The sequence below is a fragment of the Lathyrus oleraceus genome, chromosome 2, assembly GCF_024323335.1.
Source record: "Lathyrus oleraceus cultivar Zhongwan6 chromosome 2, CAAS_Psat_ZW6_1.0, whole genome shotgun sequence".
NCBI lineage: Eukaryota > Viridiplantae > Streptophyta > Magnoliopsida > Fabales > Fabaceae > Lathyrus > Lathyrus oleraceus.
The window spans coordinates 436,790,080-436,805,429 of NC_066580.1; the positions used below are offsets into that span (position 1 = coordinate 436,790,080).

The 15,350-nt window shown below is 31.9% G+C and overlaps 1 protein-coding gene across 2 annotated transcripts; it reads right to left on the reverse strand.

Annotated features, from left to right (window-relative positions):
- Positions 1-3,933: 3,933 nt before the first annotated feature.
- LOC127120079 (serine/threonine-protein kinase STY17) lies at positions 3,934-13,634 on the reverse strand. 2 transcript variants are annotated; one of them, XM_051050456.1, is made up of 16 exons: positions 13,175-13,634; positions 12,745-12,859; positions 12,456-12,559; positions 12,167-12,286; positions 11,621-11,675; positions 8,811-8,921; positions 8,653-8,703; positions 8,138-8,313; positions 7,942-8,049; positions 6,855-6,928; positions 5,947-6,122; positions 5,222-5,317; positions 4,871-4,951; positions 4,690-4,743; positions 4,464-4,598; positions 3,934-4,385 (listed from the first exon to the last, which is right to left on the reverse strand). In XM_051050456.1, exons 1-16 carry the CDS (start codon positions 13,366-13,368, stop codon positions 4,305-4,307), a joined length of 1,731 nt encoding a protein of 576 aa, XP_050906413.1. In that variant the 5' UTR covers positions 13,369-13,634; the 3' UTR covers positions 3,934-4,304. The 2 variants fall into 2 exon arrangements, with proteins under 2 accessions (XP_050906413.1, XP_050906414.1); XM_051050457.1 differs by having other exon boundaries at positions 12,745-12,923; positions 13,175-13,374.
- Between the last annotated feature and the right edge of the window lie 1,716 nt (positions 13,635-15,350).

The window sequence follows — 15,350 nt, forward strand, 5'->3', positions numbered from 1 at the left end:
AAGTTTATGAGGCAGGAATCCGCCAAAGCCAGCAGCCATCGGGTTACGGAGTTCGACCGCCATGGCCACACTTTCAGTGTCAAGGAAACAATTGACCACAACCAAGGGCTGCCCAGACAAGAGTATAGGGTCCTAATACCAGACCGTTGGTGCGACTGTGGTCAATTTCAGGCGTATCGTATGCCTTGTTCCCATGTCATTGCAGCGTGTTCACACAGCCACTTCGATGCATTATCGCTAGTGTCTCCAATCTACAAAGTTGCAACATTGCTCAATGTATACGACAATCCCTTTCCGGTGGTAGCATTGGAGGCGTATTGGCCAGAGTATGACGGGGAAATTGTTTGGCACAACGAATCGATGCGGCGGAATAAAAGTGGTCGCCCAAATAGCAGGCGCATTAGAACTGAAATGGACGTCGCAGAGAAAATGCAGAGGAAGTGTAGCATATGTAGACAACTAGGGCATAATAAGAACAAATGTCCATATCGTGGATCTAGTTCCACAACTTAGTTTTCACTTTCATAAATCTGTGTACCAAAATCATTTTAAATTAAAGTTTACTTTTTATTCCAAATAGAAGATGACACTTGAACAACAAACACAAACATCTAACATTACAACACCAATTACTAAAACAAAAACAAATACTGGAACAAAAACAAGTACTAAAACAAGAACAAGTACTAGAACAATAACAAATACAACAACAACATGACAAACAACCATTAAAATCTAAGAAATTACAACAGTTAACACTATGTCGTCTGATCCATGCATCATTTGGATGCAATCAATGTCGCTTTCAACTTCAACCCACCAGCGTATCGTTTCTCCAGTTTCAAATGAGAACCTTGTTCTAAGCCTCTGAATCCTTCTGATGACTTCACCAGGTTGGTAATCTCCCTCTAACCAAGACATCAAGGACCTTTTTAGTTGGTCCAACGAACGGATGTTCCAAAATTTCATCTCCATTGGGGGTTTCAAAGGCGAGAAAATAACATGCCCATCCCTTTTTAAGATTACTGGTTCAGGATCCGGGCGCCTTGATGATGTTCGCTGCCATGACGACGGTCTTGGGGATGCCATGAACTCAACTTGATACAGAAGGTGGTACGAAACAGTGTTGAAGAAAATGCAAGGAAATAACACTTTATTTATAGGAAAAGATCTGGGTTGTACACCAGTCTACCTAACCCTAATTCTCCCAAAAATTTATAAATAATATTATTTACTTATAAATTAAATTAATATATATAAATTAATATATATATATATATATATATATATATATATATATATATATATATATATATATATATCTTGTAAATAAATATTTATATATATTAATTAAATGTGTATAATATTAATTGTTTAAAAAATAATTTAATATATATATATATATAAATTAATATATATATAAATTAATATATATATATATATCTTGTAATAATTTATTTATATATAAGTGTTAATATAAATTAATATAATTTATAAAAAAAATATATTTATCAAATATCTAATATTTAAAAAAAAAAAATTAAAAAAAAAAATTAATAAAACATTTAAAAAAATAAAAAAAAAAAAAAAAAAAAAAAGGGATTGGGCATAGGCGCCACCCCTAGTGGCGACTTGCCCTACCCATTAAGGGTAGGCGCCAACTAGGGTGGCGCCTATGTACACAATTAGGGCAAATTTTGCCCATTTGTGTAATTTTTTTGAAAAATGGGTTAATTTTGAAATTTTTTTTAAAATTCTGGATATTTAAAAAAAAAATTCTAAAATCTTTACAATTAAAGATCATTAGATAAACTAATAATCCAACCTGTTAATTATCATTCTATTTTACTTAAACAATAACATATGTATCTTGAAGATTTATAAAATCTTCCAATATTTAAAACAAAATCAATATAAGACTTATTTAAAAATAAAATTGCATCAGCTTTAATTTCAGACTTTCTTTCTCCTTAACAGCAACAGCAATACATACATCATAAGAGGTTAACAGCAACAGCGTTACATACATCATAAGAGGTATGTGAAAAGTGTTGATTTAGGGCCTGTTTGAAATGCATCTTAAAAACTCTTTTTTAGTTTTTGAAAATTTAAAATTTAAAAACTTGTTTGAATATAATGTTTTGCAAAAGTGTTTTTAAAAACTCTTTTCTATTTTTCAGTTTTTAAAAGCAAAAAAGTGAAACAGTTTAATTGTGTTTTGCTTCTTAGTTTTTAGTTTTTAGTGTTATAAAACTTGAATAAAAAACATAAAAATTTATAATTTTTATTAATAATATTAATGTAATTTTAATAATTTTTATATTTTAAAAATAAAATAGAAAAACGTATTTGAAAGAGTATGTTATTTCTTTTATTTATGCTCTTTTTATGTATAAGTAACCTTTTCAAATATGTTTATTTATTTTACTTAATTTTTTTTGTATTTCTTAATTATTTTTACTATATAATTTTTTTTTCTATTAAACGTGGAATCTCATTTTTTACTTGTTTTTTTCTTATTATTATTACAAACAAGTGTTATGTGATTTGTAAAATTAAAAATTGATTTAACCTAGTTATTTGTATTTGACCAAATATAAAATTAATTTTCTTAAGTTTGTAATATTTTATACAATAAAATAGATTTTAAAAGTAAATGACAAAATATGCATTTTTATTCTCTTCTTAAAATACTATTAAAAGATTAGATTATCAAACAAATTTTTTCATTTTTATATTTTCAAAACAGTTTTTAAAAATTAGTTTATCAAACAAATTTTGTTGTTAATTTTCTTCTTAAAAGTAGTTTTTTAAAATAGATTTGAAAAAGAACTAAAATTGAAAAGTGTTTCAAACATGCCCTAATTTCTGAAGCTGAAATTTCACTGTCGGAATAGTAGTAACCAACTTTCACCCAAAAGGTGGTGTGGTGTCTGCAGCAAAAGAGTGAGATGTCAGAGAGAGGAAGACAAAGAAGAAAGCAAAATTGGTTGGAAACATTGTATTGTTTAAGGATGAGTTCCACTATCTCAAGACTCTTCTTAACTTTGTAATTTGTGTGACAATGTATACGTGTTGCCAAGTGCCAATAAACCCAACAATACCAAACACACTTTCTTCTTAACTTTGTGATTTGTGTGACAATGTATACGTGTTGCTAAGTATAAAATTTTCTCATTTGACTCAAGTTTGTTAAAATCAGCAACATTTCCATATTATTCTGACATAATTGTGATTTACATTTGGAAATAAATATTCCAATAATTTGAAAATAATGAAACATAGCTAATCTCTTAAGATGTATGTATTGCTGAAGCTGATGCAATTTTACTCTTAAGAAATTCTTACATTGAATTTGTTGGACTATTGTTGTATCTAATCACATGTTTCATAATAGGATGACCAATTATTTAAAAACGTTCAAACTAAAAAGACCTAAAATATATTTAAACCATTAATATATTAAATTTTCTCTTCGAATTATACCTTTAGTTAATATATTAAATGCACATTTTCCAATTTATCTTTCACTTTACATTTTTACATTTTTAATAAAGATAATTTGGTAAAATAATTATTCATTCCCTTTCATTGATCATTGATCATATCATTTGTGATTCTTATTTTGAAACGAAATGAATAAAAAAAAAAGTGACCATTGAAGTTGAGCTAGTCAATAGTGATTGATTAGTTGGCTTTTTTTCATAAGCGATTAGTTGGCGTTAACAATGGTCCTTAGTTGACAATACTACTTTTTGACAAGATTTTCTTCGTTTTTCACATCCAATGCAAGCAGACCGAGGACAATTTAGTTCATCGTGTTGCTGTTATTACACATTATACTTTATATGGAGAAAAAATGATTGCAACTTTTGAGTTTAAACTTTCCCTTTTTTTCCTAAACTTGAGTTACATGGTAGCAAATGCCAAATATGTTAAGCCTTGTACATCTCGTGTCATATAATGTTTTTGCCAGTAAATATCAAAGTAGTTTTGGATACAAGGGAATGCATAGAAAAAGCTCCAATTCAAAAAACGTGATAAATAAAGCAAAGAATTAACATTACACAATGTCTTGAATTTTCGACCACTGCTGCTCTTGCATCCATCCTACTCAGCTTCTGAATAACAATAGTTGAGAGGAGAAAAGAAGAGAGACGCAGATTATAAAAAAAATTAAGGCAATAAGCACTGTAGACCAGGACTTTTCAAGAGCAGAAAGAACCAAACTCAATTAATCTTTGGTCAGACTATACAAGACAAAAAGGCTATGCTCTTGAACTATCCTTATATGGCTATAAATATCAGTGATGGCCGCGCCTAAGTGATGACAGAAAACCGTGGGATGACTTATCTTTGTGTCTATCTAATTTTTCATCATTGACCTGGTAGAAACATGTAGCTGAAAATTGTTAAATAGGTGCAAGTTTCTGCTATTTTTAAAAATTTAAGTAATAATTTACCTCTTTTGCTATTTGCAGAAGAATTTCAATTATTTCAGAGAAAGCTGGTCTCTCCTTTGGATCTTGTTGCCAGCACCGCTCTAGTAGTTCAGAAAGTCTTGGATGCGTGTGCTTGGGAATTGTAGGCCGTAGACCCTAATAGCAATTTAAGCCACATAAAGTTAGTGTGCATAAACAAGAAAAATATTATCGAAAACATTATCAGAAAAGAGGAAATAATAAAAACCTTCTGCACAACACCAACAGCTGCTTGTAATGGGGTCAAGTAAGAGTAAGGCAACTGATTACAAAAAATAGAATATATAAATGGATAGCAGTAGTAGATGGCTGATCCAATCGGCGTTTGAGACAAGAAACGAATAAAAGATGAAGCGGCAAAGCTCACTTCCTGACATGAAAGTGCTCACCTCTCCTGTTAAAAGCTCCCAAAGTGATATTCCAAAACTGAAAACATCAGCCTTTTGATCATATGGTTTGTGTTCAATGACCTTCAAGCAAAAGTAAAATCAACAAAGAGATGTGAAATACGGTCAAACATCTAAGTTACAAAAAATGAGAAAAGAAATGAAAATATGAATGGAACCAAGGAATAAGAATCAATGCATTACACGCTTGGTAAGGAAATAGCCAAGAAAGACTAAAAATAAAGTGGCCACCATTTCGTTATTTTTAATCTCAATTATGAAATACAAATATAGATAAAACTGTAATGAAAATGTTAGTTGAATGCCCAAACAATAAATTCAAGATCAATTTACCTCAGGAGCCATCCAGCGGTATGTTCCAGTTTCAGCTGTCATCACTCCAGACTGAGTTTGCACTCTGGCGACCCCAAAATCAGCAACCTTGACCAACTGTTGAAGGACATGCTCTTTGATTACATATGAAATGATAATGTTGAGTTTTGACTCTTATCATATAAGCAAATTTTTTTCATCTCATTTCTGTCTATGCAAGTTCACAATTTACTTTATGTGGTATGCTGACAACCAGACAGCATTACACCACTAGTAGTCTTAAACTTATTTATACGAACTATATAAGGGTAGTTACTCTAACTTGAGATGACTTGCAGTTTTGGTTCATCGATAAATTAGAGCCAAAGATGCGGATACTACTATGAACGAGAAACGGGAGGAAGAGATAGTCACAAGACTTGTACCTTAGGATAACGAATATAGAAATACTACAATTGCTTATCATTTGAAACACCTTTAAATTCTGGTAATAAATTGGCACACGTTCAATCTACAAATCTATAATCAACTATGAATCAAAAATACGAGAGTAAAAAATGCATGGCACAATAATAGATATAAGTAATAGATTAATAATATAGGGTTGCAATTGATGAAATAAGACCGGTATTGTCGAGATTTATTTGTAAAATCAAATATTACCAAAATCAGCAAAAAAACATAGGCCAATAACATTGAAAATGCAGCGGAAAGTATCAATGTGTGTATTCAAGGAATCCCCTTACTTCATTTTCATCCATCAGAAGATTGGCAGTCTTGAGATCTCTGTGAATTATATTATTTTGATGCAGATAGTTCATTCCCTTGGAAACATCAATCGCTACTTTTATTAAAGATGGAAGTTTAAACACACCCCGTTGTCTGTGCAGAAAGTCATATAAGCTTCCTCTAGACATAAACTCTGATGAAACATAATCACATAAGCATCACAGTTGAATTATTAGGCTACTGAACAAGGCACCCAAATCATCTTAGGAATTGAAGTACTTGATACAACACAAATAGGAAATTGGATATCCTTATGCCAGACTCAACCCCAAAAGCTAGCTTGATGGGTAGATTGCCAAAGCCTTATAAAGATTACTCTTGCTATCCTAGCCGACATGAAATTTCATCAAACCCCCCTCACACTAAGGAGTAAGGACTAGACATCTCAGGTGTGGAGAAATGTGGGTGGCTTAGTTACACAAATCTTAACACGCTCATTGCTTATATAAACACGTGCTCAGGACTGTCTTCTTGAAGTATAGAAACACCAGTGGTCTAATAATAAATCTAGAAGAAGCTATGATACCATTTTAGTGGGCGCAACCGAAAAGCTAGCTCAAGGGGTAAGGATTGTTCAAAACATATAAAGATTACTTTGCCAAATATCGATAGACAATGTTGGATCTCAACAGAGATATAAAACAAATTATAGGGAGGTTGTGCACAAGGCTTCCACCATTGTGGGGCGTGGGGAGGGTCAAATAGATGTAGTCTCCACCACAGGCAGATGTTTTACAATCCAGACCCACAGACACAGCCAGTAACCTTGCCCTTGCATCAAGACTCACAGCTAGCCCCTAAACTAATAGTAATGGTATGAAAATAAAACATAAATCATAAATTCTCAGAGTCCTCTCCTACTTACCAGTAACAATACAAAGATTTGGTGGCCGAGTACATGCACCAATGAACTGAACAACATTCTTGTGTCGAATCTTCCTGCAGCCAAAGATAAGTCATAATTGGAAAAGGAAGAATTGTCATGTAGATCTACAAGGATACCATGTTACTGAAATTTACATGGATAAAAAGGGCTAGTACACAAACTAGTGAAATAGTCAAAATGAAAATAGTATCAGATATTGTCAGAAAATATTCAGAAGCATTTGATGTAGGATACCACAACTTTAGATATTATTCTTAGTAAATATAATCCTTTCCTGAGTGGTCATAGCAGACTAGTTACATAATTTCCCTCAGAATAAAGTTCATACCCCATCCAATATTCAAATTAAGCCAAATTCATGAATTCTTGACCCAGGCATACTAATAGTCTAGATTATGTAATGTCAATTTCAGGGAATCTGTTAGGAACCTAAGAGTTGGAATTCTATAATCCTAACAGAATCAATATGCCGTACAATTTGGAATTCTATATATCTGAAATGCAGGGATTTTTTTTATAACTTAAAAAATTAGAATTACAGTCAAAGTATGCTTCATTGTGCATAATAATGAGCAGTTAGAACAGCTTTGCACAGGTGCATGAGAACATGATGAAGTTTCTTTTGTAATCAGAGCACCAAGATTTGTATGGGGCTGACAGTGTATGTTTTCCAACAGATAGTTCAAAAAGAAGTAACAAGATTAAAAAAAATGAACCGAAGGTATAAAGGACAAGAGGTTTGATTTGTCTGCAACTAGGAAGAGATGCCCAACCTATCCAATAGATAATGAATCTATAATACAACTTATATCAAGATGATGTATCAACTATCAAGTTCACTGTTTTTATTCCCACATTATAGTTATCATTTGATACGTAACAAAATCAACAATTATTAACAGGAAAAGGGAAGTTATGGCGCAAATTTTCATTGCTAAAGTTGCCTTCTCCATTCTCAGATGACAAAGAACAAATACGCGGAGGAAAGGTAGAAAGCATTCGAGAAACAAAAATCTCAGTAATAGGAAAGAAGTTGCATCAATTATATTCAGTTGTGCAGACAAACCTCATGATATAAACTTCCTGTGCAAACTCTTTCAGCATATCTGTATTTATGCGTTCAGGCTTAAGAACTTTGATAGCCACATCTTGACTGCAATAAGTGCCTCTGAACCTACAGAAGCCAGTGAAAGAGGTACAGAGATGCATCAGCTAAAAAAGATATGTAGATTTCTAATATGCTTCATACATAAATAACTTACAAGTCACCAAACGATCCAGAGCCAACTTTGTTTCCATATTTTAGCTGGCTGGTATCAATTTCCCAGACATCAGCTCCATCAGATGGTATTTGTATGCAATGAGGGGGTGATTCCGTCCTTGCCTGGTGTTGATCATTTAAGGAATATAGTATGCCCTGATTTGACAGATATTGGTCCTACAGAAGGTATATTTCATATCAACGAGTCCTTAACACATGAAATTTAGTAGATTGCAAGAGTGTAAAGAACTATTAATTTTAAAAGATGTTATTTTAAAAGATGTTGCAATTGCTCGTATGTCGTCCAAATTATTATAATTTATAAATTCCTTTTTTGTAAGTCAAACTGCAGAACTTCCACTTCCCTTCTTAATCTTGATTAGGTAACAATGCATCAAAATTCATAATAACTAGCAACCAGAGATGTTTTCTTTTCTTGTTAACAAGAAATTTAAGATGCCTTCAAAAACCCTAGATCTTTGTATTTTGAAATGAATGAATCGCTGAAACATATACCTTAACCTTCCAAATTTCCTTTTCCAGCACACCTTTGAGCTCCTCAGTTTCCTAATGACAAAAGGAAAAGACTATAGAAGCAAGATGCTATTTGTATATAGAAATATAATTGAAGATAGTGTTTTTACGAGTTCAATGCTTATATATTTTTATCCTACCTCATTAGGCCATCCCTCGACGACGAAGACATCCAAGGAAAACCCATCAGAGGTGGAAAATGCATGAGCTTCTTGAATATTTAGTCCAGCCTCACCAAGTATTGAAGTTAACTGAAATGCATACATAGTTAAGTATGAGAAATGCATAAATAGTCAATTCATTGACACTCATGTAAATTGTCAAATTTATTAAATTGTGTTGCAAGTTGCAACACGTCAATGGAGGTGTAAAACGTTTTTACACCAATAATTCAACCAAATTAAATTCATTCAAAATCTCCATGCAAGTTGATCCTTGAACAATCAAAGTTAGTTTTTGTGTTGGTAGTTGAGATCAAACCATTGACCTCCAGGCATTATTCTGCTCCTTAACTCCCTCACCTCAACCACCAAGTCACCCTTATAATTTGGGTCACTTTTGTAATTTGATTTAATATTTATTTGTAATTGATGTTGAGATTACAGAAGAGAACGGGGAAGCAGTCCTCTTCTCATTGTTAAACTTATGCAAGTCTCTTTAAAAGTTGTCAGATCAGGATAATTGGAACTTCGGCTATTCAAAATATAAAGAGCAAATTAAATATACTAAAGTAGCCATCACCTAAAAAAAATTCAAGAGTAAAATGCTTGTCATTAGCATATTATGTTTTACATAAAATTATAAATTTACATGAGTGTGAACCTGTATTAAAGTTTAAATGGGGTTGCATATAAATATTAGCAAGTACTAACCAATCATGCATACTTTCTTGCACATTCATAAGTGGTCGATTTAATTGTGTGAAAAAGGAATACTTTGGAAATTACAACTTACAGAACTTGACCCTGTTAAAGAGTCCCATATTGGAGGAGGCATGTTAAAGAGTCCCCATTGGATGAAATATGGCATGGAAATATGTTTATAAGTGGGGACAACTAAAGCAACACTTGTTTACACATTTTCAGACCAAAGATCTTGGTCCGTTGTGATAGTTTCTAGGAATTAAAATTGCTCAATCAAAAACAGGTATAGACATTTTTCCAGAGGAAATATGCTCTTGACATTTTGGAGGAAACAGGGATGCTTGAATGTAAGCCTGTGGATACACCTATGGGTCCAAATTTGAAGCTTATACCTAATCAGGGAGAGCCTTATCCAAACCCAGGCCGACATAGAAGATTGGTTGGAAAGTTAAACTGCCTTACTATGACTAGGCCAGACATTGCCTTTCAAATCAGTGCCATTAGTCAATTTCTCAATTCATCCTGTGAGTCATTGAAATGCTATTGTTTGGATCCTAAGATATATCCAAGGATCAACGGGCTTGTTTATACGGACAGAGGCCACAAAAATATTCTTGGATATTGAAATGCAGATTGGGCAGGAGATACTGAATATAGAAGATCCACTTCAAGCTATTGTGTTCCCATTGGAGGTAACCTAATCTAGTGGAAAAGCAAGATACAAACAATTGTTGCAAGGTCAAGCACTGAAGCTTAGTACCGTGCTATAGGTCCTATGGTTAAGGAATTTGCTTCAAGAGTTGAAGTTTTGTGAGATAGGTCCTATGGAACTTGCTTGTGACAACCAACCGGCTCAACACCTATTGTCCAATCTAGTCTTTCAAAAGAGGACTAAACACAGAGGTTTATTGTCATAAAGACTTCCTTTGTCAGATCTAATGATCAACTTGCAGGCATGCTAACTACTCCCTTCGTCTCAAATTATAAGCCACTTTACAAAACAAATTTGTCTCAAATTATAAATCACTTTACAATTCCAATGCAACATTAATTACTTTTCCTAATATACCCCCTACTATTTATTACTTTTCCTTCTTCCAATTTTTTAATTTGTCTTTCCTATATAATTAATGAAGGACAATATGGTAAAATCATACATAATTTTTCTTTCTCATACAAAATAAATTATGCTCCTTAATTATGCCCAAAACGACTTATAATTTGAGACGAGGCAGTAAGTCCTTACGGGATCCTAGGATAGCTTACATATGTAACAAGTGGGATGCATCTGACATATATGCTCCAACTAGAGGGGGAGTCTTGACTGTAAATATATTTTGTATTTATTGTTTATCAGGCAGGATTCTATACCCCTTGTAACTAATTCTATATCACTTGGTAACTAATTATATATCAGGATTCTATATCCCTTGGTAACTAATTCTTCTATATCACTTGGTAACTGTTTCTTCTATATCACTTGGTAACTGTTTCTGTTTTGATATGATCCTATAATTATCCGATTATATTTACTTAGCCTTTTGTGCGTATAGACTTGTAATTTTTATGAATACATGAGAAATATTCAGTTCTAAGATGGTATCAGAGCCTATCCAAATTCCCCAACCTGCTATCAGGTCACCCACCATTTATATTTACGCACCAAACCTATTGTGTCGGGCGTAAGGGGGGTGTTAAAGAGTCTCGCATCATATGAGATATGGCAAGTAAATATGTTTATAAGTGGGGGCAATCCTCATACCCAAAAAAAGCCTTTAAGTTTCATTCTAGTTTCAGAAAGCCTATGTTTGAAACAACATCCAAAGTAATTGGCAAGAAATATGTTCATGATTGGTAAAAAAAAGCACTGACAACAAGAAATACTTCGAGCATAGCGATTTTCAAGAAGTTCTCTAACCAAATCAAAAGGCTAGAAAAGCAAGAGACGATTGCAATTATCATGTTGGATGCCAGAGATTACAATAAAAAATAAAATGAGGATTAAATATACTAAAGAGAAATATCACCCAATGATTTAAAAGCATCAATTTACATCAGTATAACAGAGATTTTAAAGAATTAACCACCTGACTAAGAAGTTTAGGCTTGTCAATTGTTGAAAAGGTAATCTCGTGCATGGGCCTAAAATGTAATAAGTGAAAAGATCAGGACCAGTCAAAAATTTAAACAACAGTAACACATTTATTAAATACAAAAGAATTTCTATCTGCAGAAAACAAAAAATAGTCTTCATGATCTATAGTGTTAAGAGCCCACAAGGCCACGACCTTATCAATTATATATCTACAGTCTTCCCATTGAATGATTTTACATTTTTTCTTCTACACATCATACTACCGTGATGAACACATCTTTATGAAAATGCCTAACAGAACTAAATGTTCCCCTACCAAGAGGCTTGCCCTTGGAAAAATATTATCTTCAAAGAATGCAGGATTTTAATAGTCTTCATCTATATATCAACTTCATGAAAGAAAAAAAACACTTTTACTTATGATCAACAAAAGACCATTTTTAACAATACTAAACAAAGACTGAACAAAAAGTGAACACACTCACAACATCCTGGCTTGAATAATAACAGTCCAAACCGAATTCATTAAGATGTATACCGGTTAAAATTTGGTGTCACACCCATAGCATTGTCTCCATCTTCAATGTTATTTTTATTTGTTTGAAGTGCAAGAGCTTCAAGGTTAGAGGAAGAACCAAAAGTAGGTGGTGCATGAATTCTGTGTTGTTCAAGAAAAGAGAGATAACTTTTAAAAAACAAACTAGCGGCACAAATGAAAATATAATATTAATGGGAACAATTTAACAAGAGTTAGGATGGTAAAATTATTCTTATTGGGCAATGGGAATGATCGAAAATAAACTGACTAGACAGTGTATGAACTATACCCCTGCTTTAAAGAGTAGTTAAGAGAACTCTGTGCATCTTCTTTCTCAGAATGATCTGAATGCATTGAAGAATCATTATGATTTGCACTACCAAAAGGATATACCTGCATTAAGGACGATACAGATATTATTAACGAATCTCACATAACACTTCTCTAAACTTCATTTGAATTCTTCATAAAGATGAGGATTCCATAAAACCCAAATCTTATGCCAATAATAACATTAACAAGTTATAGGCTAATAATAGTTTAAACAAATTATAAGTGTTTTTTCTATGTTTTTTTACCTGTACTAAACGAACTTGAAATGCAGGACGATTAGCGGGATCTTCTGCCAACTCGAGCAATCTCTTATGAGCAATAACATCTTCTGCTCTCTCCACATTCACATCCAATGCATACCTATGTAGTAGCAATCACAGTGACCAACCACGAGACTCGTACAAAAACCACTCTGGCAAATTCACTTAAAAAAGTAAAGTAAAACAAAACAAAACAAAAAGAAAAATTACTCAGCTATTTGCTTCCTTTTTAATTTCCACTTCAATTCAATTCATCATAGTTCATAATAAAACGAAGAAGACTTAAATTAACTCGAATTAAGAAGAAGAAAAATTAGGAACGTGCAGAAACAATAGTTACAATTTATTATCAATAATTTTCACAAAGTAAGCAAAAGAAGAAAGTTTAGGTTATTCAGGAAGCACAGTAAAAGACCTAGCAGGAAGACGATTGAAGTGAAGCCATAGCTGATCATCGAAACCAGGAACATGAGCCTCTTCACAATCGGAATCCTGAATTCGACGAAGCACCTCATTGTAGACCTCAAGTTTCTGACGATGATGACGAGGATTCGCGTGCGACTGTACCGCTCTACTTCCGCAACTCTCAATGTCGTTCTCGATCACCATGAGCGTAACGAGAACCAAACGAAGCACGATCAACAACAGCAGCACCACTCAGAAGAAGAAGATGAAGAAGAAGAAATGAGATCGCGAGAAATTGAAGAAAAGAAAGAGCGAGAAGAGAAAAACGAAGGGAAAGGGAAAGAGGAAAATAAGAGATTTCTTCAGAGATTTTAGTTGTTGACGAAAAAAACTTTTTATCGTTTTTAATTTTTTTTTGCTGCTTTGCTTTGGATTGGTTTGGTGGTTCTTCTTTCCATAGGTAAGTGTTTTGGGGTTTGGCGCAGTGTGTTTGTTCTCAGCTATCCACGTCAGAGTGGGTCCTACTTAGCGCCTAAAATGGACACACCCGGCAAATTATTAAAAAAAGTTTGTTGATAAGGGATTAAATTAGTGGCAAAATAATATAAAATACGTGTATGTCACGTGGCAATACTCGCTCGCCTAGTGGTGGATAAATGTTTGATTTCCTTAAAATAGTAAGAGTACAACTTTGAAAAAGTAGGTGATGAATTTTAAGTGTCATTAAGTTTTAAGTTCAATATTAGTCTTATATGATGGGGATTTAGTTAGAATTCAAACATGATAATAACTATCTTCCAAATTTTAATTAAATTTTATTTATCATTAGAGTAAATTAGGGAAGTCAATAGATATTTATGAGAACGAGTATCGATCATCTACTATCCACATTGTATAACAAATATGAACTTAAATTCGTATGATATTAGTTTGAATGTCCAAAATATTCACAAATATTTATAAATATCCATAAATATTATTATTTTAATTTTTAAAAAAAGATAATTAATTAATTTTTTTAATAGAGGACAATTCTTTTCTTCAAATTTAACGCAAAAAATAATTAAAAAATAGACCATGTTTATTTTATTTATTTATTATCAAATAATTATATTAGATTCAGCAAAATAATAATAGTTTTATATTTAACATAATAATAATAATAATAATAATAATAATAATTTTATATTTAATATGATAATAATAATTTTATATTTAATATAATAATAATAATTTTAAATTAAACAAATTAATATTTAAATAATTTTATTAATTATTAAAAGATATGGATGTGAACCATCAAATCCGTATATGTGCACGTAAAAAAATGAATAATTAAATATTCATTTATTTTTTCTATTAAACTATTCAACTCGTATTTATGATAGATTTTAGTATTTTCAAGTACAGTTGTTTTTTATCATTATAATTTATTAAGTTTTTTTTTTTAAATTGAAGTGTTAACATTAAAAACAATATTGAAATATTTTGAGTATAAATTAAGTATGGCAACTCTTAAGTATACTGAAATTAAATAGAAAGTCGAAATCTCTTTTTTAAGAGTTTGAATGTGTAAGATTTATAGTTTGAAAAAAAACTCTTCATTGTTTCATTAATTTAATTTAGTTCGTAGTTGTGTAATGAGATTTTGTGCAGTGAGATTAGATGTCGAAATGCGGATTAGAATTTGCGACATCTCATTTGTTCACCTTTAAATATTGAATTCTATAGACTATTTGACAAAAACAAGACTTAACCCCTAATATAAATATTATTTGATAAATATATTTTAATTTTTTTTTAAATCAAAAACTTTATTGATAAGATCAAAACACAAGATACACAATGTGATCTAAAGGATCCAACAAGTATGCAAACTAACACAACTAGAGACTGTGTCATCATTAGTCTACTTAGATAATGAGAGTCATACACTACTATAAATAACACATATTATATCGGATGCAAAATGGATTTCACATCGGTTACAATGTCGAGATAACGAAGGGTGACATGAAAAGTGGGAGATTTATCCCTCAATTTAAAAATAATCGAGGGATTAGTTTAAATGATCATGGGTTCGAATCTCAACAATAGTTTTTTATATTTTTCAAACTAGTATCATATACCTATCGGTTTTATAACAAAACCGAGGGGTAAGATAATATATTTTTTTAAATATTCAT